At 40.0% G+C, this 24,679-nt stretch overlaps 1 protein-coding gene across 1 annotated transcript in view; it reads left to right on the forward strand.

Annotated features, from left to right (window-relative positions):
- LOC122803861 (photoreceptor outer segment membrane glycoprotein 2-like) overlaps window positions 1–23,797 on the forward strand; it is a 113,245-nt gene extending 89,448 nt beyond the window's left edge. The window contains exons 2-3 of the mRNA XM_044073542.1: window positions 1,412–1,658; window positions 23,531–23,797. Coding sequence (XP_043929477.1) covers window positions 1,412–1,658; window positions 23,531–23,797 — 514 coding nt within the window. The remainder of the gene's footprint in view (window positions 1–1,411; window positions 1,659–23,530) is intronic.
- The last annotated feature ends 882 nt before the right edge of the window (window positions 23,798–24,679 follow it).

Here is a 24,679-nt window from a genome sequence, read left to right on the forward strand (position 1 = left end):
TGTTCCCTGTAGTACTAATGGACAATGGCAGCTACTAAATGCTTTGTCCCATGTATGGGTCCCTTCAAATTATCTATGGTATGATCCAATTTATTATCATTAGGAGAGATATATAGTTTTCGACCATAGGATGGGTAAGACCAATCAAGAACCAAATGTGAAAGGTTATTTTGATCACAAAAACGGAAACTGAATAGGCGTAAAATGGCCTGCAAGGGCAGCTAACCTTCTACTTATCTATGAACCTATGAAAAAAGTGCAGAAAAAAATTATAACTGTTTGGAATCAGCATAAATTGCTCTAAATTATTTACTTCAAGAAGCCATTTCATGAACTTACTAATCTTACATTAAAACTATAAAAAATAATGTTTAACTTCAAAAAGACTGAGCACAGCACAATGGCAAGAAGGATAATGTGACTGCATTACTTTAATTCACATGCCACATAAATATTTCTGCCATACAATCCCAGACATGCCAAAGTTGCAAACAATTGAAACCATCTTTGTAATTTTATTTGCCATTTATTCACTGCCCTTTTTTACTAGTAAGTTTAAATAGCAGTTAGAAGTGCTGTTTTTCCAATATAAGTTTTCCAGAAAATAACTATAAATGTATATTAGACCAAGCCATGGACTGGCCGTGTAATGTAGAGTTAAATAAAAGAGAATAAATTGTATATCTTAGTCAACTCTCAGACAATGAACTTGGTTAACAAATAAATGAATAAACTTATGCTGCATTTTTTAATTATTAAGTTACTTCATGAAATTGTATAGAAAAGTTGAAAAAGAAAACATGGATCCAGACATCAACTAAATTCAAAACTCAGTCAGTTTAAATGACTACTTTCAAAATGCAAATCTATGTATTAGTTAGTCTGCTCTGACCTCTAAAGAAATGTGCCACGCACAGTATATTGTAATATTACCACCACTAAGTAGCTCAACATGGTGCAATAAGGTAAAATAAGTAGTGATTTTTTTTTTTTTTATACAGGGGACTGCACCCTCTGATGGGGGGGACTTTGCTATACACTCCCTGTCTGTAAATATGCTACCTCCGATGCCTCATCAACACAGCCAAAAAATACTAAATATATATATTTTCCCCAATGAGCTTGTGTTTTAAGTAATCTCTGACATGTACCTCCCTTGTCTGCAGTTTAGTTAATTTCTGTACATACAGACTTCAGATATAAAACAGTATGCTGCCAGAGAAGTATTATCTATGTAGGTATCTATTCCATTTCATTTTCTGTCAAGTCTACAAGTGTATTTGTTTGTCTGTCATTTTGTTCATTTATCTGTCATCTGCAGTGGGGAAGTCAATCTTTACAGTGAATAATTTAATGCTTACATACCCTCAAGTGGTTAATGTTCTAACTTTCTTATTTTCTTTTATTTTAGTCGTTTGAAGAGTAATATTGATGGTAAATACCTTATGGATGGAGTCCCCTTCAGCTGCTGCAATCCCAGCTCCCCAAGACCCTGCATTCAGTACCAGATCACAAATAACTCCGCACATTATAACTATGACTACATAACAGAGGAGCTAAATATCTGGAAAAAAGGCTGCAAGCAGGTCTTGCTGGACTACTACATCAACACCATGCAGTCCATAGGGCTAACTGTGCTCATTATTTGGGTTTTTGAGGTAAGAGGCAGTAATAAGAAAAGTCTGATACCAGTAACTGTAAAACACCACTGAAAGGAGTGGTATAGAATCATTAGGGTCATGCTTATCGTTGTTGTCTTATCAGTTGGTTGACATCTTCCAGGAGACAAGGGCATCCACAATGTTTTGTAAAATTGCAACTTAATTGTTGATCTCTTTTCATGTTGATTGGTTGAGCTCACTTTGGGGCAAGTGATAAATGTCTGTGTACAACTCCAGTACACTTATAGATTCATAGATTAGTACTAAGCTAACAGCCGTTGTGGGCCATTTTAAGCCTAGCCAATTATCCCATGTGAGAATCAAGCTCTGTACCTTGTGTCTGTAAGGTAAACACCTTAACCATTATGTCAACTTCCCACCCTTCATAATGATCGAGTATTCTGTAAGAAATGTGTACCTTAAATATGAATCGTACATTTTTTCAATTAGTTTTAATGATACACTGCTAATTTTCCAGTAATTTCAGATGCTGGTACAGGTCAAAGAGGTTTGATTTGGTTTATAGCTTCATGCCTCTCAGTACTTCTATAAATAGACAGTGACTTATGATACTCTGCACTTTCTTTTTTCATATTTTACCCACCATTTCTCTTGACTTCTGCCTAACACTTTCAGGTATTTATTTCTTTAGAAACAAACGAACAATACCTGGTAAGTAATCACAGGAACCATAAGAAGTCTAGCCATATATACCTTTAAGGCGATACATTTAAAAGTTCTTGCCACCCTTTTTGAGCATCAGTAGTGCTCACCTTGCAAATTGAGCAGGGTCATACATAATAACACTACTAAAAATTTTGATTTGTGTCTACCCATCCATTTAACTTGTTAAACCTTCTAGGCATGTGTGCACCTTCCAGAGATGACTCAACAGCTGTCCCTCCAGCATGTCCTGTTTATTGTGGTGAGAAGGTTTAGTTCCCTGGAGCGTGTAGTTCGGAGGGATTGGGATTATTTTAGGTGGAGCATGTCCAACAGCTCAGGGTTTGACATAGCTTTGTATGTTAGGCAGAGATTGCCTCTGAGTAGGCGATATGCAACCGAGTAAAGCTGGAGTTTTTGGGATGGTCTGCGTAGGACATTTGTTTGAGGCCAATAATCCTCTTTGTTAGCTATTTCTTTGGCCTTTCCAGTTGTTGTAGATGTCTTGTGAGGTACATACCAAAAGGGGCGTTGTACTCTATAATGGGTCTGATGAGTGACGAGTAGAGGGGAACAATGACCACTTTTTTCCTGGATGAGAAGCCTTTTGTAATGAGGTGTGCCACGTAGAAGGATTTCCTGATTACTGTGGCAATGTGTTTATCAAAGGAGAGGCTGCTGTCCACCTGTGTCCTAAGGTATCTTATCACACTTTGGGTGTTAAGTAGACTATCACCTATGTGGCAGCTCATGGGTACAGAGTTTTTACCAAAGGGGATGACAATGCACTTTTTGGCATTGAGCTTGAGGCCATTGCACTGACACCAGGCATCTGTCTCCATGAGGCCCTTCTATAGGACGTCCACATGTGCCATCTGTGCTAGCCTGTACTTCAGAAAAGTAGATGCGAAACAGGAGAGGACCCAGGACTGAACCCTGAGATACTCCACTTGTCACTGGTCTGAAGTCGGATTTGGAGTCTGCTACTTTCACAGTGTGGGATCTGTCAGTGAGCCAGTTGGCAACCCATCTTGTGACATCAGGATTTATACCTAGTTTTGTGAGTTTATTTATAATTCCAGAGTGGGGGATTGTGTCAAAAGCCTTGGCGAGATCTAGATAGGATCTTGTGTGGAGTGGGACTTCTGGGGCATGGTGGGGGATCTGTAGCAAGTTACAATTTGTATTGTGGTCTTGCCCAGAGTTAGCTGCACTTGGATAATCCCGGACGCATTATGCTGAGCAACTAGCCTGGAGGTGTGGGTATCTTTGATGAATATGGACACACCTCTACCTTTTGTGTTTCAGTCTAGGTTTGGTGGCCGAAAGGTGTGGTATGAGTTATAGCCCAGTAATGCAGGGGTGCTCTCTGGAGCCTTGAACCAGGTCTCAGTCACTGCACAGATGTCGATGTTCTCCATTTTTAGAAGTGCCTCGAGTGAGTGCATTTTGAGGTTTAAACTTTTAACATTGAGTAGCATTACCCTCAGATTTTGCTTGCATGTACCTGTTATGGTGGCGGATTTGTCTTTTGAACCTTGCTTAGAAAAGGTACTATAGGAGTGGCAAGAGCCTTAGCCAGTATTTGGAATCCCAAGTTCGACAGGTGCAGGCCATCTCTGGCAAAGCATCGTGGTCTGTCGATCATGTAATCCCAGGCAGACAGATACTGGATCCCCTTAGAATGACACCAGAAGCTTAGCCAAGTGTTGAAGTCAATCATTTTGTCCTTGTACTGTAGTATCATTCTGGGTGATGGCAGGATGCTACTGAGGGCTAGGGTCATACCTGCCTGGCTACAAGATCAGAGAGCTCCTCCATGTCTCTTTTCATGTGGTCCAGGGAGGTACATCTCAGGTCATTCACACCGACATGGACAATGACAGAGTCATATTTGTACTTGTGGTGTGACTTGAGTGCATGGGTTATGTGGTGGATCCTGGCATCTGACAGGCAGCTGACTGTAACTTTCTCCTTGTTCAGCCTGGTAAGTGGGACATCAGTGTGCCTGACTATAGAGTCTCCAATGACTAAAGTGTTTGGTACATTGTTTTGCCTTAGGGGCTGTTTCTGGGTGGCACACTGGTGTTGTGAGCAATGTGTCATTTTGGTGGTAATTGGTGTTTGTTTGCATATCAGCTTTGGAGGTCCTCGTTTCTTGGGTAGGTTAATGTTAAGGGGCTCCACATATGTGGGTTTCGTGTTACGTGTTATGTGTGGGTGTTGGTGGTGTGGGTTCAGTGGGTCTATGTGTTGCTTGAGGTGTAGTGCAGATGTTTACCTTCTCCTCTTGACTGTTTAGCACAGTCTTGGCAGGAGAGAGCTTTGCTTCCAGTTTAGCTATGTAATTGCATCTCTCGCAAGTTGTAGTATTTGGTGGCAGGAGGAGAGGGTTGTCTGTGTACATGAGGCAATTGCTACATTGCCCCAGTATGCCCAGATTCACTAGGTGGATAGGAGAAATCACTGGAAGCTGACCCTTGGACATGCCTGGTTGGTGCTTTTTTAGTACAAGAGCTGTTTTTTTCCTTACTTTGACAAGGTTCTTGCAAGTTAGGTTCTTTAGTGCTTACGGTTGAATTTTAGTGCTTGTATTAATTTATGGCTTTTTTAGTGCTTTCTAGCTGTACTAGAGCAAGTGCTAGTCACAGAGGTTCAGATTTTAGTGCTACTGCTGAAAAAACAGCAAGTCCTAAGGGAAACTTTGAAGAGCAGATGTTCTGGCACCAGGAATATATTAACCCTAGCTGAGCCGCACTGTGAAAACCCGGGTTTTAAAGCAGGAAGTTGAAAGGGATAGAAGCTGCCCAAAATGGCCAATAGCACAACAAACTAGAGCTGGAAACCACTCCCCTAGTGATAGATAGGTTGTTTAGAGCTTACCACTGCCACTGACAGGCTGCAAGACTATCCTCGATCCCTGCAAGGTCTGGTCCACTCCCAACAAAAAAACACAGTCCAGAAGTCAGCAAATCTGGGATCTGGACTGTACTGGTTTAAGGAAAGGCGGGAAACGAGGAGGCAGATAGGATTTTTGTAGAAGATAGGGTTTTTTGTTTTTTTTTAAGTAGAGAAGTAGCAAAAGCACAAACAAAATACACTTACAAAGCTCTAAAAGGCTAGTGCACACGAGTGTGTAGCCTGTAACAGTAAATTACAATTTGAAACAAATGATCTGGCAAAGTGCAATGTGCAAATAAGGCAGAAATGCAAGTAACTAAATTAACACAGTTGTAAAACACTTAACGACCAGGTGCGGCAACCAAAAAGAAGCAAAATATCTTTTTATCAATTTAAGTCTCTCTCTCTCTCTCCTTTCTGCTGCTGCAATTCTCTGCTGGACGCCCCACGAGGAACCGCCGAGGAATATACTAGCGCAAACCTGGGCAAACACAGGTTTTAAAGCAGGAAGTTTAAAGGGATAGAAGCAGCCCAAAACTGCCAGTAGCACAACAAACTAGAGCTGGAAACCACTCCCCTAGTGATAGGTTGTTTAGAGCTTACCACTACCACTGATAGGCTGCAAGACTACTCTCTATCCCTGCAAGTTCTGGTCCACACCCAACAAACAAACACAGTCCAGAAGTCAGCAAATCTGGGATCTGGAGTATAGTGGTTTAAGAAAAGGCAGGAAATGAGGAGGCAGATAGGATTTTTGTAGAAGATAATTTTGTTTTTTTTTAAAGTAGGGAAATAGCAAAAGCACAAACAAAATACACTTATAAAGCTCTAAAAGGCTAGCGCATGAGTGTGTAGCCTGTAACAGTAAATTACAATTTGAAACAAACGATCTGGCAAAATGCAATGTGCAAATACGGCAGAAATGCAAGTAAATAAATGAACACAGTTGTAAAACACTTACAACCAGGTGTGGCAACCAAAAACAAGCAGAATACACTCCCCTAGTGATAGATAGGTTGTTTAGAGCTTACCACTGCCACTGATAGGCTGCAAGACTACTCTCTATCCCTGCAAGATCTGGTCCGCTCCCAACAAAAAAAACCAGTCCAGAAGTCAGCAGATCTGGGATTTGGACTATACTGGTTTAAGGAAAGGTGGGAAACGAGGAGGCAGATAGGAATTTTTTTTTTGTTTTTTTTTTAAGTAGAGAAGTAGCAAAAGCACAAACAAAATACACTTACAAAGCTCTAAAAGCCTAGTGCACACAAGTGTGTAGCCTGTAACAGTAAATTACAATTTGAAACAAATGATCTGGCAAAGTGCAATGTGCACATACGGCAGAAATACAAGTAAATAAATTAACACAGTTGTGCTGTGCTACTGTGGGATCATCAGCTGCTAGATATTTGACCAGAGAAATAAAGACTAAGTGTCTAACAGACTTCCCCATTTTATTAGGGTTAGGGAACATTGTTGCACTGGCAGGTGACTGACTTCTGAGGATCAATTTGTAGGTCAGTTGGTTGAGTATATAATGACAGTAGATGCAATAGAAGTTAGGGGCCATATACAGCAATGTGCACACTGTTATGCATATCCCTAGATGGCACGTCAAGATGGGGAAGTAAAGAAAGACTGCCATACATCTAGATGGCAAATTATAGTGCAAAGCTTATGTAAAACATAGCAGCCAGTTATCAGTAAATAATGGAGGAAAATGATGTAATGAGTTATCCATTGTACTATGATGGTTATCTTTTGTGGGGACATTTTGTTTGATCATAAATTGAAACTGCAGAAAAAGAAAAAAATACTGCATTGTGGTGTACCCGGTGACTAAATGATTTAAGCATCTGTTATGCAAATAAGTAGAGGAAAGACATTGTGTGTGAATGAACTATAACAATATTGCTGTTTATTGTTGGAGGTGTTGGAGAGTCCTTCGGAGGTTCACTATGTGCCTAGCAAGGATGGACATATCATGTAACCATCTGCGGAAAGTGTAATCTGTAAGCCAATTTGGCCTGCTTAAGTAAACCCTTGTGAGTTAGTTTGTGGAAATACAATATGCAGCCTGCTTACGGGAGATGTGCTGAACAACCATGAGTGGTGCAGGCTGTGAATGATTAACACAGTTCTATTCCTAACCTGCCTGCATTGAGCACCTTTTCTGCTTCATTGTAGGCTGTGTAGTCCTGTGATCGCAGGTGTATTGTCTTCAAATAACTGTAGCAGCTGCAATTACATTGGACTAATACACTCTGCATTCTTCAAGACTCGAGGTACACATGTGCATGAATGGAAATTCAGTGTACACTGTAACTCAAATGTGATATATTATACAGCTGATTCAGGGTGCTGTACTCTATATTAGAATGGGAGATGTACTTTATGTTCTACCAGTAAAGGTTACCCCATATGTATGATGGAAAATATTACATATCTAATAATAAGAATTGTATGATATGTTTGAGAGTAGACTATGCACTCTGATAGATGCTTGATAGTGCCTATAAAAGGTGCAGTCAGTTGCAGACTGCTGAATGGGCATTCTCGATCTGGAAGCAATTAGCAGCAGACTGCAAGTGGTAGGAAGTCTTTCCTATATGTTAGATGGAAATGTACCAAGCAAAACACTATGGGATGTACACTACATGCTTAAACATGGGAGATGAACTTTTTGCCACAATAATGGCAAAACTCTTCTGGAATAACTTAAGATCTTCCTTTGTCTATACTTCCTCTGAAGTTACCAAATGACAGTGCATGAATGGAAGCTAATATAATCTACAAAAGAACAGTAGTGTCTGTGATAGTTTAAGAATGTCTTACTTTGGGTTGTATATGTCATTACATCTATAAGGACAACCAGAAAACTGTGCATTTTGGAAGGGACTATCTTCTCCAGAGGATAAACTATCACCGACACTGCTGTTCTTTTGTAGATGGGAGTAGCTTTTATCAACTCTCATTCATGCACTGTCCTTTGGTAACTTCAGAAGAAGTGTAGAAAAAAACATATCTTCTCCAGAGCTCCTTCCCTTCTCATATAACACATATGTCCTTCCTGAAGCTCCCAGATCTCCTTTGCCTTTTAAGAAATTAGACATAACCTCCAGAGATCAGCTAAGCAAAACTTAAATTGTACTTTTTGTCAGAGATTTCTCATTTTTTTCTTTTAGATTATCTTTCTGATTCCTTCTCTTACATCATTAAAAACTATGTAAAATGTTTCTTCTTCTTTGTCCCTCCCTCTGTCATGACTAAGCACTTAGACCTAGTTAAATTTGTTGGCTCTTTGCTTTATTTTTATTTTATATTGGTTCTTGTTTGTTGTGTTTTGGCCATAGTTGTAACTGTTTTTCTACTCACAGTTAGTAGTGGTTAGTTTGTTCTTTTTATGTTCATTATTATTGTTAGCTATAGTCCTAAGTATCTGTAATAGTTGTTTGAGTCCTTTCTTGTTTGTTATTTGCTATGGACAAGGATTCAGGTTTTAAAAAATGTGACTGTTGTGGTCACACAATTCTGAACTAGAATACTCACAAATTTTGCATGGTATGTCTTGGGACCAGAGCATGTTGCTGCCTTCTGTGAGATATGTAAGGCCATTGGGTCTCAATCCTTACAGGAACACAAAAATAAGCTAATTCTGAAAGGTTGCCTCCTTCCTCATAGGACAAAAGGGACAATAAGGATCATAAGGAGAACAAAAGAAGAATGGAAGATTCCTCTTCAGGTCCTTCCTGGTAGAATCTTGCAGCCAGCTTCAACACAGGAGGCTCTGGCTCCTTTTACTTTGGAGACACATTCTTCCCGGGTCTCAGGACTGTCTCACACTGAGACTATAGTCATTCCTGGCCACTCCCCTCAGAAATCAGGTAGCAGCAGGTTCTCAACACATGAATTCTCCAAGTTCCTGATTTTTGACCCACCTAATAATTCCTCTTTTAGATGTACAAAATCTGTTCAAAACGTGACTGACATTAATTGGAATTAAACGATGAGTACAGTTCTCAATGAGCGGATTGATATGGATGTCAACCCACCCCTCCTCTGTTTCTTGTGCAGATTGAGTTAGCTTTTGGACCTGCAGCCATGATACTTCCTCCCTGGCACAAATCTTGGTGCCGGAGGTGATGGTGCTGACAACTTTTCTGGTGCTTCATCCTTTGGCATCTTTCATATACAATCCATGCCCTAAACAGAACTTCCTCTTCTACAGCATCTAACACACTTGACAATGATTCTGTGGGCAAAAGCTCCTGAATTCCAATTTCTTGTCTTCAGTGCCAACTCATTCACTGCCATACTCGGTGTTCAAGGTATCACCTCCATTCTCAACCTTGGAGCCATCTGGACAGTCAGTTCCAGGGGTGCACAGCTCATATCTGTCTTAGTCCACCTTTGCTGGAATGTGGATAGTTCAAAGATGTGACTCCTCAGTGTCAGCTTTTGATTTTTTTGAGACAATTATAGCCTACCTATCAAGACAGGCAGAGGATGCCCTCCTTATTTTGTCTCTGCTCATTGATACTGTTTAGTCCATGACCTTGGACCCTCACCTTTAAACCCATGGACAAGGGCAGTCTGAATTTCTTGAACATTCCTTGAGCAAGAACCCAAGGACTTTTTGGGTGATTTGAAATATTCCCTTCTGGAGCCTTCCCAAAAGCACATATGTAAGGAGTTGAGGCATGTAGAATGTTCCACAGAGTCAATTACCCAAGATAAATCATTGATGAAAGGGAAGGGTCCTCTCCTGAAGACACCAGATTCACTGCAATCTTGGAGCTGATGAGGCAGAGTGGTACCTAGCCTAATGACTCCCTTCCCAGGATGAGGAGGTACTTTTTGAGGCATTCACATCTGCCATTCTACTTCCTGGGTGGACCCTCCTGCTAACTACATGATGGACTTGGTGGTGGACAGGGTATGCCAGGAGCCTGAATATTTGAAGTTATACTGAAGAAGCCAGACAAGACCTTGAGACTGCCTAGTAGCAATGAGACTACAGTGGACTCAGTTATTGTGGCAGCTGCCACCAAACATGCATGGGCTCTACAAAGAGAGTTCATCATTCATCAGATCATCTTCCTAATGAAGGAGTCTAGAATGATGGACCTTGCAGGGAGATGCTAATCTGCCTCAGCAAATGCCAAGGTTCCAATGAGACTTTGCAGAATAGGCACTAATCTCCTTGTGAAATCCTGTCAGCTGTGAAACTTGCAAATAGGGTCACAGGTATCTACCATGCTCACCATGTCCACCCCTTTCCATGAGAGTGATACACAATGCAGTCAATGAAACAGAGACAGCAGCAGACATGAGACACCATGCCTGGATGCCTTTATGTGACTTTGCAGACAACTTCAGGGCATTCTTTATTAGTGCCCCTTATGATGAATCCTCCATCTTCTGACCTAAGGGTAAAAAAAAAATTTTCAGAACAATGAACAAAAGGGAAAGATATTGCCTGCCTTGGGAGTGCATTTTGAGACCTCTCAAAGGTCCTTTTCCCAGAACCACAAGGAGTTCAAATCCCTCTGGTGTAGGAAGCCGTGGTACTTTCTTTTCAATTCTTCTTCAAGTAGTATCAACTTAGGCAGAGGAAGTCCACAAAACCAGGGCTTCAGAGTTCCTTCCACTGAGAGGCAACCTCAACAACCCTGAAAAGGCTTTCCAACTTCTCCCCTCTGGATCCAGTCGGGGGGCCAAGTGTTTCATGATAGACAACCACACAGGACATCTGTGACAAGCATACTACCTGTAAGCTACATAACTCCCTCTTTAAGAACCACAGAATAGCATCCCATTCGCTTCCAGATGTACCATCCTGACAGAAAAGAGTAGCTACAAAGGAAATTGCACAGCTCCAGAAGTAAACTATTCAAGAATTCAAACCAGACCAGAAAGGATCCAGAGACAATTCCAGATTCTTTTTAGTGCCCAAAAAGTCAAAGGACCTTAGACCCATTTTTGAATTAAGTTGCCTAAATGGTTCTATAAAAAAGATAAAGTTCTAGATGGTCATGGTGCAAAACATACTTCTGTGTTTATAGGAAGGGAACTGGATGTGCTCAGCAGACCTTCAGGATCCTTACCTCCACATAAAAATTACCATCAAAACCTCCAGAGGGTATCCTGCTTCTATTTGGGAGCTAGAAATTATCAATTTGTGGCTCTGCCCCTTAGTCGCACTACAACTCACCTGAGTGTTCATCAAGTGTATGTTCATTACACAACTCACCTCAGACTACAGGGAATCCAAATTTTCCTATACCTGGATGATTGGCTCCTGACCACCATATCAAGAGTCCCTCTTATCAGCAAGAAACTTTGTGCTCCATTTGTGTCAGTCCTTAGGTACCTCCATCAACATTGCAAAATCTTATTTGGAACCATCTCAGACTTTAGTGCTCATAGGGCACCATCTGGACACAAGGCTACACATTGTCAAGCTCCCTTTGGATAGGTTGACAACCCTAAGATCCTTGTTTTCAAAACTGAAACTTCTTCCCTCTTCTCCAGCATTGTTATTCTAACAAGTTATAGGCTTGGTGGTAGTTGCTATTCATCTTATTTCCCACATGAGGCTGTACATGAGGGCATTACAGTGCACTTTCAGCATGCAGTAGTCTCAATCAATACTGACAAAAATCAAACCTATTTGACTTTCCTCCGCTTGCATATATCATCTAGACTGGTGGATGCAGTCACCCACAGTTGCAAAAGAGAGAGACCTTTTAGCCTCCCCATTCCGAAGGCCATAGTGACCTTGGATGGCTCCTCTACATGTTACGGGTCATTTTAAGGGAAAGATGGTCAAAGGGATGTGGTCTCATCAAGATACCAACCTTCTCTTCAGTATTCTGCAGGTGAGGGTGGCCCTTCTACTGCTGAAGGCCCTCTGGGACCACCTTTCTCAAGGAGTGATTTTATCAACATAAAAAAAAACACTTTGGTGGTATGATACATCAAAAAGCATGGGGAAATCCAATTTTACAGCTTGTGCCATGAAGCTATGAGAATGTGGCAATGGACAATGTCTTCACAGGACTTTCTGGTGGAAATGCACATTTCAGGATGACCAACTAACTGGGGGTTAGCCTCAGCAGGTATATTCTGATAACTCATGAGGAGTCCTTTAACCTGTCATTAGACAGACGATACCCTACAGCTGGGGGGATGAGCCTAGCTGCAACCGTTTTACATCCATGTCCATCACAAAATGCAGCAGCTTTTTTGTCCTAAGTCCTCCAAAGGGACAATCATCCAGGGAGGCTGTAGCACATCATTGGCCCCTTCGACTCTTCTACACCTTTACCCCATTGCCACTAATGACAAGATTCCTTCAGAAAGCATCCTTATGGCCCCTTTCTGGCTGAGGCAAATGTGGTTCGCAGTGTTATAATCTTCCCTCAGGAATCAGCCCTAGGTTATATATTTACAGCCAGACCTCATTTCTCACTTAGTTGGCAAGCCTCACCTGGACATTCCAACCCTGAAATTGACCACTTGGTTTCTTTAGTCTGACTGATGCCCAGGGACCATTTCCTTGCTTTCTAGAGTAACTCAGGTTCTCTCTGCTTCTCATAAAACATCTACTGTCAGGACTTAAAGAACTAAGTGGAAGATTTTCCATTTGGACCCTTTATCAGAGACTGGACACTTTTACTGTCCCGTTCTTCTGTATTACAATTTTTGGACACTGTCTATGATGGCTCTAGTTACTCCATCATTAAAATTTAGTTAGCAGCTATCTGAGATTTCCTCAAGGGCTTTAATTCACTAACCTTAGCCTGACAGAAAGTCTGTAAAGCTTTCCTGAAAGGTGCATTTCTTATGAAATACCACATAAGGACATGCACTTCACTTGGATCTCAACTTTGTACTGGATGCCTTGACACATCCCTGCCCTTAAGCCAGCTTCCTCAACTGGCTAGAAGTTTCTGTCTTAAAAAAAAACTTGTTTTTTATGACAGTAACTGCAGTTGGTGAATACTGGAGCTACATGCTCTTTCATCATCCAAACCTCCTTACTTAGTCTTCTAAAAAGACATATTTTACCTCAGAATGAGTCTCTCCTTTATTCTCATCAGTGCTTCAGAATTTAACCTTAATCAACCTATCCAAATTCTGGTTTTCTTTCCAAACCATTCCAACAAGTGAGACTACTTGCTCCACACACTTTTTTATATATATATATATAAACAAGACTTTTTTATAAACAAGAAAGCCTGTTCTGCACTCTTGATTTAAATAGACAATTACATTTCTACTTACACTGCCCAAAGGATTTTAGAAAGGACAGACAACTTCTCATTCCGTACTCCTCTGTCAAATTGGTCAGAAAGTATATAAAGTCAGCTTGTCTAGGACTTCCAAGATGTACATTGAGTAACAGCTTAATTCAGGCTCTCCCAGTCTGAAAACAGAAACTTAGCAGAGAAAGTTAGTGGACCTAGATTTCTGGGTAAATTTCAGTAAGTGGCTAGTAAGTCTTCTGCCTGTATGCCTGTAAAAAAGAAACATAAAGGACATGGAGGAAAATCAGCTACAAAAGGTGAGAAGAAAAAACACAGACTAGGATAAATATTGCAGGTGTCCAGCAAGAAGCAGTACAAGTTCCAGAAATTACTTCCAGTAACCTAGAGGAAAGTATAAAGCAGCTGCACACAGACCTGGTTAAAATAAATGAAGCACTGATGGAATATATCAACACAAACAATAAAAAGCTAGAAAAAAAATGGAAGAAGCATTAAACATATTCAGATAAGGTGACAAAACTGCAAAACCTAGAGGTTGGAATAAAAAAAGGCTATCTGAATATTAGACTGCACAAGAAGATATGTTTAAAAAAAATAATGGAATTGGAGGACAGAGCATGTAGGGAAAACATCATGAAACATTGTCACAGCATGAAGTTATGGGAAAGAGTAGTGGAAGCTAGGTTAAGAAGGGAGGCGATGAGTAGTGATCAGCAGTATGGTTTCATGCCAGGAAAGAACACTACAGATGCAATGTTTGTTCTGAGAGTGTTGATGGAGAAGTACAGAGAAGGTCAGAAGGAGTTGCATTGTGTCTTTGTGGATTTAGAGAAAGCATATGACAGGGTGCCTAGAGAGGAGTTATGGTATTGTATGAGGAAGTCGGGAGTGTCAGAGAAGTATGTAAGAGTGATACAAGATATGTACAAGGGTAGTGTGCGTTTAAGGTGGAGGTGGGATTATATCAAGGATCAGCTCTGAGCCCTGTCTTATTTGCAATGGTGATGGACAGGTTGACAGACGAGATCAGACAGGAGTCCCTGTGGACTATGATGTTTCCAGATGACATTGTGATCTGTAGGGAGAGTAGGGAACAGGTGGAGATGACCCGGGAGAGGTGGAGATATGCTCTAGAGAGAAGAGGAATGAAGGTCAGCAGGACTAAGACAGAATATATGTGTGTGAATGAGAGGAAGGATAGAGGAATGGTGAGGATGCAAGAAGTAGAGGTGGTGAAGGTGAATGATTTTAAGTACTTGGGATCAACAGTTCAGAGTAATGGTGAGTGTGGAAGAGTGGTGAAGAAGAGAGTACAGGCAGGATGGAGCGGGTGGAGAAGATTGTGACAGACGAGTACCAGTAAGAGTGAAAGGGAAGGTCTACAAGAGGGTGTACCAGTAAGAGTGAAAGGGAAGGTCTACAAGAGGGTAGTGAGACCAGCTATGTCATACGGGTTGGAGACAGTGGCATTGACAAAAAGGCAGGAGTCAGAGCTTGACATGGCAGAGTTGAAGACGTTAAGATTTGCACTGGGTGTGACGAGGATGGACAGGATTAGGAATAAGTATATTAGAGGGTCAGCCCAGGTTGGAAGGTTTGGAGACAAAGCCAGAGAAGCAAGATTACATTGGTTTGGACATGTGCTGAGGAGGGATGCAGAGTATATTGGGAAAAAGATGCTAAGGATGAAGCTTCCAGGTAACAGGAAAAGAGGAAGGCCTAATCTAAGGTTTATTGATGTGGTGAGAGAGGATATGCAGGTGATTGGTGTGACAGAGCAAGATGCAGAGGACAGGAGGAAATGGAAACAGCTGATCTGCTGTGGCGACCCCTAATGGGAGCAGCCAAAAGAAGAAGAAGCATGTAGGGAAAACCTGAGATTTTCTGATATATCAGAGAACCTGGAAGGAACAGACTGTATTAATTTTATGAAAGCACAAATAAGCAACTGGACTGGTATTCCACAAAAGAAATTGTTAATTGAAAGGGCACATTGTATATATGCTCCAAATCTGATTGCTAGAAAACAACATAGACCTTTAATAGTAAAGATGCAGTCTTATCAGCAGGAGGAGTTGATTCTGACAAAACTATGGCAGAAGGACAAAGTGCTAAAAGTCCAGGACAACAGAGTGTGTGTGGAGAATGACTACTCATTGTACACCAGGCAGAAGAGGAGTAAATATATTCCATTATTTAGGGAATGTTGAGAAGCAGGCATGCAATTTAAACTGCTGTACCCAGCCATCTTAAAAGTGTTTTTCCCTGGAGGGGTAAAATAATTTTTGATGCAGCACATGCTAAGGAGGAAATACAAAAGTTTGTCCAACTAAGGCTGAGCTGTGAAACAGGAGGAGGTTTTGCTTTGTGCTCTTCTGGTGATAGGGACTACAGAGAGACTGAGCCCGTGAAATATTTTTCACTGTTTCAAAGGAAAATGCCAGAGAGAAGGAAGAAAACATAAGAGTCGACTAGGAGAATTGAGACTATGTTAGAAATGAAACAGAGACAGGATTTGGGAGATAGAGATGAATAGGATTAAAGCTAGTAATTTGGAAATTGACAAATGTGGGCTGATAAAACAGTAAGTGTGAAACATTACAGAACAAGGAAACCTGAATATATTAGACTTCCTTGAACTCTGTTGAACATGTAGGGGACTTTAAAGCATATGCCCTGCTTCATGTTATTAAAGTTCAGGGAATAAATTCAGTAACTTGGAAACTGACAAATGTGGGATTAAATAGCAATCATTTTATGTGTGAAACATGGCAGAACAAGATGATTTGGGAATATTAGATTTTTGTGGATTTTGTTAAATTTGTAGGGGACTCTAAAGCATAAGCCCTACTTCATGTTATTAACATTTGAAGACTTAAATCAGTAACCTAGGCTAAAATCAGTAACCTGGAAATTGACAAATGTGGGATTACAAAGTGATAATTATATTTGTGAAACAGGACAGAACAAGCAATTCTGAAAATAGTGGATTTGTTTGGACCTTGTTAAACCTGTAGAGGACTCTAAAGCATACGCCTTACTTCATGCAATTAATATTTGGACAAATATTCAGGAAGGAGAAGAGGAGAGGGAGTTAACTGTAAGTAAAATATTTTTTAACAGTACTACTTAAGTGGTGCATACTCTTCTCTGCATGTTATAAAGTAAAGTTTTTTCAGTTATTTTTAAGTATAATGATGATACTAATATAAATATGTGCTTCTGCTTGTTCTTTTTGTTTCTTTTTCTTTGGTTTTAAGAAATGTAGATACTGCAATGTTAAAAGGGGGATCTGGTTAAAACAGCATGGCAAAAGAAAAAAATAGTGTGATTTTTCTTAGTCTTGCATAGGGGAATGACTGTGTTAAGTCTATTAACTTTATATAGTAACAGGTTTTGACAGAAAGCAATTAAGTGAAAAAGAATATTGAATATTATAAGGTCTTTTTTCTAGTACACAGTCCTGTAAGTGTTTTCCCAGCTGGGAGAGCTATAAAATAAGGTAAAACCAGACAGCACTTAAAAGAATCACAGGCTCTACCATAAGTCTTTGCATGGATAATCATTCTTTTGGATTATCTCAAGTCTGTTTGTGTGGTGGTCTGTTAGGAATCTTTGTTCCTGTTAAGGCGATGAAACTTTAGTACTTGAAGATGTACATAGTTTTGTGTGTTATTATTAAATTAGTAGGTTGTAGGAGGTATCAGGTGTGTGTAAGGGTTTTCAATAAAACAAAATGTTGTACAAAGTGTGACTGGCTCAAATGGAGATGACAAGAAACAACTGTATAAAAGATTAACCTGCCAAACAGTGCATGCATGTAACACAAAAGCTGGAACTATACACTTAACAAAAAAGCTGTTATACATAAAAGGTGGGAATAATAATCCCTCAAGAATATGATTCTTTCTATAATCTCTTTAAATGTGAATGGACTCACAGATAAATCCAAAAAATGTATAGTGTGAATAGCTATGCTACAGGAGAAACACTTGTAAAAAAACTGAACTTGTGAACTTGATAAAGAAAGGATTTCAGGATGGTTATTCAGCAGAATACCAGGGGCTTAGGAAGAGACAAGTACTTATATTAATTGCAAGATAAGCTCCAATAGTAATAGAAGAGGAAATAAAAGACAATAATGGTAGATTTGTAGTACTAAGGGGCTCCTGCAAGGGAGGAGGATTACACTAGCATGTATTTATATTCCGCTGAAAACTGCATTAATGGAGCTAAAGAAAATTCTGGGAGAAATAATCAGCTTTCAGCAAGGGATATTACTTACAGGTGGGAACTGGAATTTGATTTGCAACAGTGAAGATGTGTTGGGGGGAAAAAAAGGGAAATATAACAAAGGAGGGTAGATTTTTAAAGAAATTTATGAAAATGTTTGGTGTGAAAAATGTGAATTTAGTACTAGGAATTCAGAGTGAATTTACATATTATTCCCCAAGATACAAAAACTGGGCTAGGCTAGACATAATTTACATCTCACAGGAACATGTGCATAAAGGCAAAACATTTAGTACAACAACTCGGGCAACAAAAAGTAGAAAGGGCTGTGCCACCAAGCTTAGAGAACCTGTAACAATACCCCCACCAGAGGTGACAACATATTGCTCCTGGTCATCACCAACATGGGTGACTGGTGTTCCACACCGGAGGTCAATCCCTCGCTGGTTAGATCAGACCATAAACTAATCACTTTGGATATCCACATTCCACCCCCACCCCGGGTCAAAGAAACCACAGTGAAAAACTTTTCAAAAGCAAACTTCACGTTACTTAAGACCGAGGTGGAAAGTTTCAAAGCCCCCATGCTAAAGGATAATGCAGCCCAAGCTGCAAAAGCCTTTACTAATGCACTCTACGGCCACCTGCAAGAATGCATGGATCATGCTATCCCAAGCAAAACCATGATTATAAAGTGTTTGTGTCTATATTGGCTAAAAGAATGGAAAACATGATGCCAAAATTGACAGATATGGGTCAGTGTGGTTTTGTGGAGGGGAGAAACATTTGATAACATTAACAGAACATTAATGATCCAAAGGGAAGCAGAATGTAAGAAAATGTCACTGTTGCTGGTGGGTCTTGATGAAGGAAAAAGCATTTTAAAAAGTAAGCTGGGATTTTATGAGCAGAGCAATTGAAGTATTTGCATTCCCTGATAAAAATTATAAGTTTGATTAGGAGGATATATGAAGTATCCGAGGTGAAAATTAAAGTGGGTGGGGCCCTCAGTGATAATCTCTGCTGGTGCAAAAGAACTAGGCAGGGGTATCCTCTCTCTCCTTTATTTGCATTATATTTAGAACCACTGGCAAAGAAAATAAGGAACTCAGAAATTGAATGATATAATTGATATGGTAGTCAAGAAAGGTAGGTCAATTTGCAGATGATGTTATTTTATACCTGACAAAACCAGAAAGGGACATTACATTGCTGTGGAACATATTGAGACAGTTTCTGACCTTTTTATGCAGTAAATTATGTACCCACATATGAATTGATTCAGCAATATCCATATTATGGGGACATGATAAAATGAAGTATTTAGGAGTATGGATTAAAAATGATGCTGGCGTGGCAGATAAGGATATGTGGAAAGAGAGTAAACAAAAGATAATAAAAAAATGAGAAAATTGAAGTTCTGTTATATGGATATTAATAGTAAGATACAAGCAGTTGAAATGTTTTTAGTCCCTTTACTCTTATACACTGGTCAGGCATATGTTTGTCAACCAGAGGAGAAGTTGTAGATAGAAATCAATAAAGAGCTTAAGGATTTTATCTGGGAGGGGAAGACTGGAGTCAAGTGGGATAAGCTTACTCTTCCAATAGAACAGGGCAGATTGGGGTTAGCCTAGTTGAAGGGATATTTTAGAACAACACAGTTAAGGGTCCTATGCATAGCACAATCAGAAAACTATAATTCTAAGTGGAAAGAGATTATGATAAAACAGGTGGGAAGCTCAAGAAACAAGGAGAGACTGGGATTTTGGGTGCAGACCTTTAAGGAGAACAACAATAATCATACAGAATATTATATTCATAAAGTAGCAGAAGCTCTTCTGAGAACCAAGCCAACACATGAATGAACAAAGGAGATTCTTCTGATAGGGATGGCTGCAATTAGGAATACAGACGAGAATATATTGGAGAAAACTGGCAAAGGAACCAAGGTATTGGGAGCAAATAACTAGAGAAGGTAAGATAATAGAATGGGAAGACCCCAAGAACTTATTTGGACTACAGGTTAGAGATTGCCTTCCATACCAAGGACTGATAGAGTATAGGCAAAGAGAAAGAAATAGGGGGATCCTAAATGAAAGACCAGCACTGGTAGAGTTTTTAGTAGAATTTAAAACAGAAGTTGTCATTGAGAAAGTTATAATTAGTAGAGCATATAAAATATTGCATGATGACTATAAGAATCATTCAGAGGAGGTTAGGAAGGATTGGGAAGAGAGATTAGATAAGCAACTCACAAAGAAACAATGTGGGGGCTATACGTATGTCTCCCAAATGTGCAACAAAATCTAGAAGATTCAGGATCTTTGTCTGGAAGTTCTTACACGGGTATTTTAATACCCCAAGCAGACTTCAAATCATTTTTCCTCAGGTAGACAGCAAATGTTGGTGGTTTGATGGGGCAGAAATAGGTAACTGGGAACATATTTTCTGGGAGTGTAATGAGTTGGTAGACTTTATAAAGATTCCTTGCAGACTGCTCTGTTGGGGATGTTGACTGAGCAAGTTGGAATAACTAGGGAAATGATTTTTTGTGCTATGATACAAAATCGGAATTGCCTAGACATAGTAAGGCATTGCCAAGTCTAATTATGGTGGCTGCCAAAAAGCAACTACTAAAAAATGGAAACCAGTCTAAACCAACTTTACTAGAAGTAGTGAAGACAGTAACAGATATAAAATGATTGGAACTGGGATCTTTAGAAAAGGGTAGGAGCAAATTACATAGGAAAAATGTGAACTGTGGGATCAATACGTGCAGAGGAGGAAAGAGGATTAAAAGAAGGCAGGATTTGAATGAGCTATGCAATGACTGATTAACAATAACTGGATGTGTTAAAAGTGATGTATAATGTTTGCAGCTGCAGTTGTGCCATCACTGTTTGGAATGTATAATGTTTACAGCTGAGATTGTGTCGCTATGGTTTATTGTCATTTATATAAATGTAACATGGCCTATATTATACTTGATAATTTAATAAAGATGTTTCTTGTTTAAAAAAAAATAGTCAGCTTGTCTAGATGGCTGCTGGACTGCACACTTTTCATATATCAGGCTAACAACAGAACTTTCAGAACCATCGCATCTTCTGCAGCCTTTTTAAAAATTCCACTGTGGACAATATTTGTGCTGCTGCTGCTGCATTGTCTGCCAGGCGCACCTTTGTTAGACATTACAGGCTGGATGTGATCTCTAAATTGATATCCACCTTTGGAGCTATGGTTCTTAAGGGTATCCCATAATTATGCCACCCAGAGAATTTGGTAGTTGGAGGTTCTGTCCTATCAGTTGAAGTGAACATACATGATAAGCTGATATATAGAGGTTATATAGACTTAAAATTATGCATCAACCTTGGCAACCCACCCACCTTTCCCCTTCAAATTATCACCTTCTGTATATCTCTGGCAGACCACGTAGACCTAATCTGAAGCTTGTCCCTCACCCAGACTTGCATCTTCTTCTTCTTCCTTCGGCTGCTCCTGTTAGGGGTCACCACAGCGGATCGTCTGTTTCCATTTCTTCCTGTCCTCTGCATCCTGCTGTGTCACACCAACCACCTGTATGTCCTCTCTCACCACATCCATAAACCTTATCTTAGGCCTTCCTCTTTTCCTGTTACCTGGCAGCTTCATCCTTAGCATCATTTTCCCAATATACTCTGCATCCCTCCTCAGCACATGTCCAAACCAGAGTAATCTTGCCTCTCTGGCTTTGTCTCCAAACCTTCCAACCTGGGCTGACCCTCTAATATACTTATTCCTAATCCTGTCCACCCTCATCACACCCAGTGTAAATCTTAACATCTTTAACTCTGCCATGTCCAGCTTTGAATCCTGCCTTTTTGTCAATGCCACTGTCTCCAACCCATAAAACATAGTTGGTCTCACTACCCTCTTGTAGACATTCCCTTTCACACTTACTGGTACTCGTCTGTCACAAAGCACTCCTGATACTCTTCTCCACCCACTCCATCCTGCCTGTACTCTTTTCTTCACCTCTCTTCCAGACTCACCATTACTCTGAGCTGTTGATCCTAAGTATTTAAAGTCATCCAGCTTCACCACGTCTACTCCCTGCATCCTCATCATTCCTCTATCCTCACTCTCATTCACACACATATATTCTGTCTTAGTCCTGGTGACCTTCATTCCTTTTCTCTCTAGAGCATATCTCCACCTCTCCAGGGTCTCCTCCGCCTGTTCCCTACTCTCACTACAGATCACAATGTCATCTTCAAACATCATAGTCCACGGGGACTCCTGTCTGATCTCGTCTGTCAACCTGTCCATCAACATTGCAAATAAGAAAGGGCTCAGAGCTGATCCTTGATGTAATCCCACCTCCACCTTAAACTCATCCGTCACTCCCACCGCAGATCTCACCACTGTCACACTACCCTCGTACATATCCTGTACCACTCTTACATACTTCTCTGACACTCCTGACTTCCTCATACAATACCACAACTCCTCTCTAGGCACCCTGTCATATGCTTTCTCTAAGTCCACAAAGACACAATGCAACTCCTTCTGACCTTTTTTGTACTTCTCCATCAACACTCTCAGAGCAAACATCGCATCTGTAGTGCTCTTTCCTGGCATGAAACCATACTGCTGATCACTAATCACCACCTCCCTTCTTAACCTAGCTTCCTCTATGCTTTCCCTTAACATCATGCTGTGACTGATCAGTTTAATCCCAATGCAGTTACTACAGCTCTACACATCACCCTTAGTCTTAAAAATCGGTACCAAAACACTTTTTTCTCCATTCCTCTGGCATCCTCTCACTTTCCAATATTTCATTAAACAATTTAGTTAAACACTCCACTGCCATATCACTCAAACACCTCCATGCTTCCACAGGTATGTCATCTGGACCAACAGCCTTTCCATTCTTCATCATCTTTATAGCTATCCTTACTTCCTTCTTACTAATCCACCGCACTTCATGATTCACTATCCGCACATCATCCAACCTTCTCTTCCACTCATTCTCTTCATTCATCAGCCCCTCAAAGTATTCTTTCCATCTGCTCAACACACTCTCCTCACTTGTGAGTACGTTTCCCTCATTATCCTTTATCACCCTTACCTGCTGCACATCTTTACTAGCTCGATCCCTCTGTCTAGCCAATCGCTACAGGTCCGTTTCTCCCTCCTTAGTATCCGACCTTTCATACAATTCTTCATACGCTTTATCCTTAGCTTTTGCCACCTCTCTCTTTGCCATGCACCTCATCTCCTTATATCATCCAGACTTGCATCTTCCTGCTATATCTCAGTTCCATTTGAAATTTACACTACAAACTTAATATGAGAGCTTCAGGGGAGGACAGTTGCACTATGGAAGTAGGGAAGGAGATTAACCTCTAGAGAAGCAGTTGTTACAAGTCAGATCTACCAGATGGTAGATATAACCTATCTGTCAGAGGTATAACTAAGATCCAACAGTATGGTAAGTATGAAACTTCCGTTTAAGGATTTCAGGTTAATACTAAGGCTATTGAAGCCCAAGCATGTAGATTCATTCAGGAGGAAATTGGAGATAGTGGGTTGCCATATTCTTGATATATATTAGGATTGCAAAGATAAACATCTAAACTTTCAAGTAGCCCTGGATTAAATATGCAGTAGCTGAGCAAAGTAGTACTGTCTACTACAAGTATAGTGAGGCAGAGCTATGGATTCATTAAAAATAAAGTCACATAAGGCTATCAAAGGAAGTGAGTCCTTACATCTTACTGCTGAAATTAATCATGTTTTTGTCTTCTACAGCTGTCTGTTCTCATTGGAGTCCGCTACTTACAAACTGCAATGGAAAATGTCCTCCTCCAAGGTGATCCTGAAAGTGAGTCAGATGGATGGTTACTAGAAAATGGCTTTGCTGAAACTGCCAGATCCAACTTCAATATTATCAAGAACCTTGGCAAGGCAAATCAGATCTCCACTGTGTCTGGTATACATGATCCAAACATGGATGTCCCAAGAGCACAGTATGGACCAGATAACATTCCACCAGCATCTATTACAATACAAGGATAAATTTATTTATTTATATATTTTTAAGTCATGACTTTTTTCAAAGATCCCACAAGTATGTAATGCAGCTTAAGATGAAAAAAGTAGTCATATGTAAAGTACATTACGAACTCAAGAAAGCTTGCAAGCATCGTTAATGAACTTATCACTTCAGTGTGTAAAACAGGAGTGCAGATGAACTTAACAGTTACAGCTACCATGCAGCAAATGTTTCCCTAATAACTGTAGAAAGAATATTTACAGTAAAGACAAGAATGAGTGTTTTGACTGTGTACTTTATGGACCCTAACAATCCATAAACTATAAAAAAAGTTAATTACACCATACATTTTATTTTGTTGATTTTTTCCTCTTGAAAATCCTCCCAAGCTGGTAAAACAAGAGATAACCAGCTCAACATTTTATCTATGTCTTTAAAAGGCCAGTACCCAAACTAGACTATCTGGTTACTTAAGTTTACTGAATAAGAATTATCCACATCACCGATTCTAATTAACCATTAGAACATGAAATTTTACCATCATTTATCTGCAGACCATAGCTCTCAACCAGTCAGGGACAAATCCAGAAATAATCAGGGGCACTTTATTTATACTATTAACTTGACGCATTGACAGAATAAGAGAATGTGAACTGATATACATTTTCTGAAGTGAAATAAATATATAACTATAATTATTGTCATTATTTAGTAAGTGTAAAAGTGTAATTAACTACCTTTTCTCCAAAAATCACCAGTTTTAGGAGGGATTAAGAGGGACATAGCAAACAATTGAGTCAAAATAGGGACATTCCTGAAAACCAGGGACATTTGAGACATATGCTGCAGACATTTGATGCTTGTAACAATCCTTTCACTAAGCTGTGCATTTTGTATACATTTTT

Source organism: Protopterus annectens, chromosome 6.part0, assembly GCF_019279795.1.
Source record: "Protopterus annectens isolate FY-2018-M chromosome 6.part0, PAN1.0, whole genome shotgun sequence".
Taxonomy (NCBI): domain Eukaryota; kingdom Metazoa; phylum Chordata; order Ceratodontiformes; family Protopteridae; genus Protopterus; species Protopterus annectens.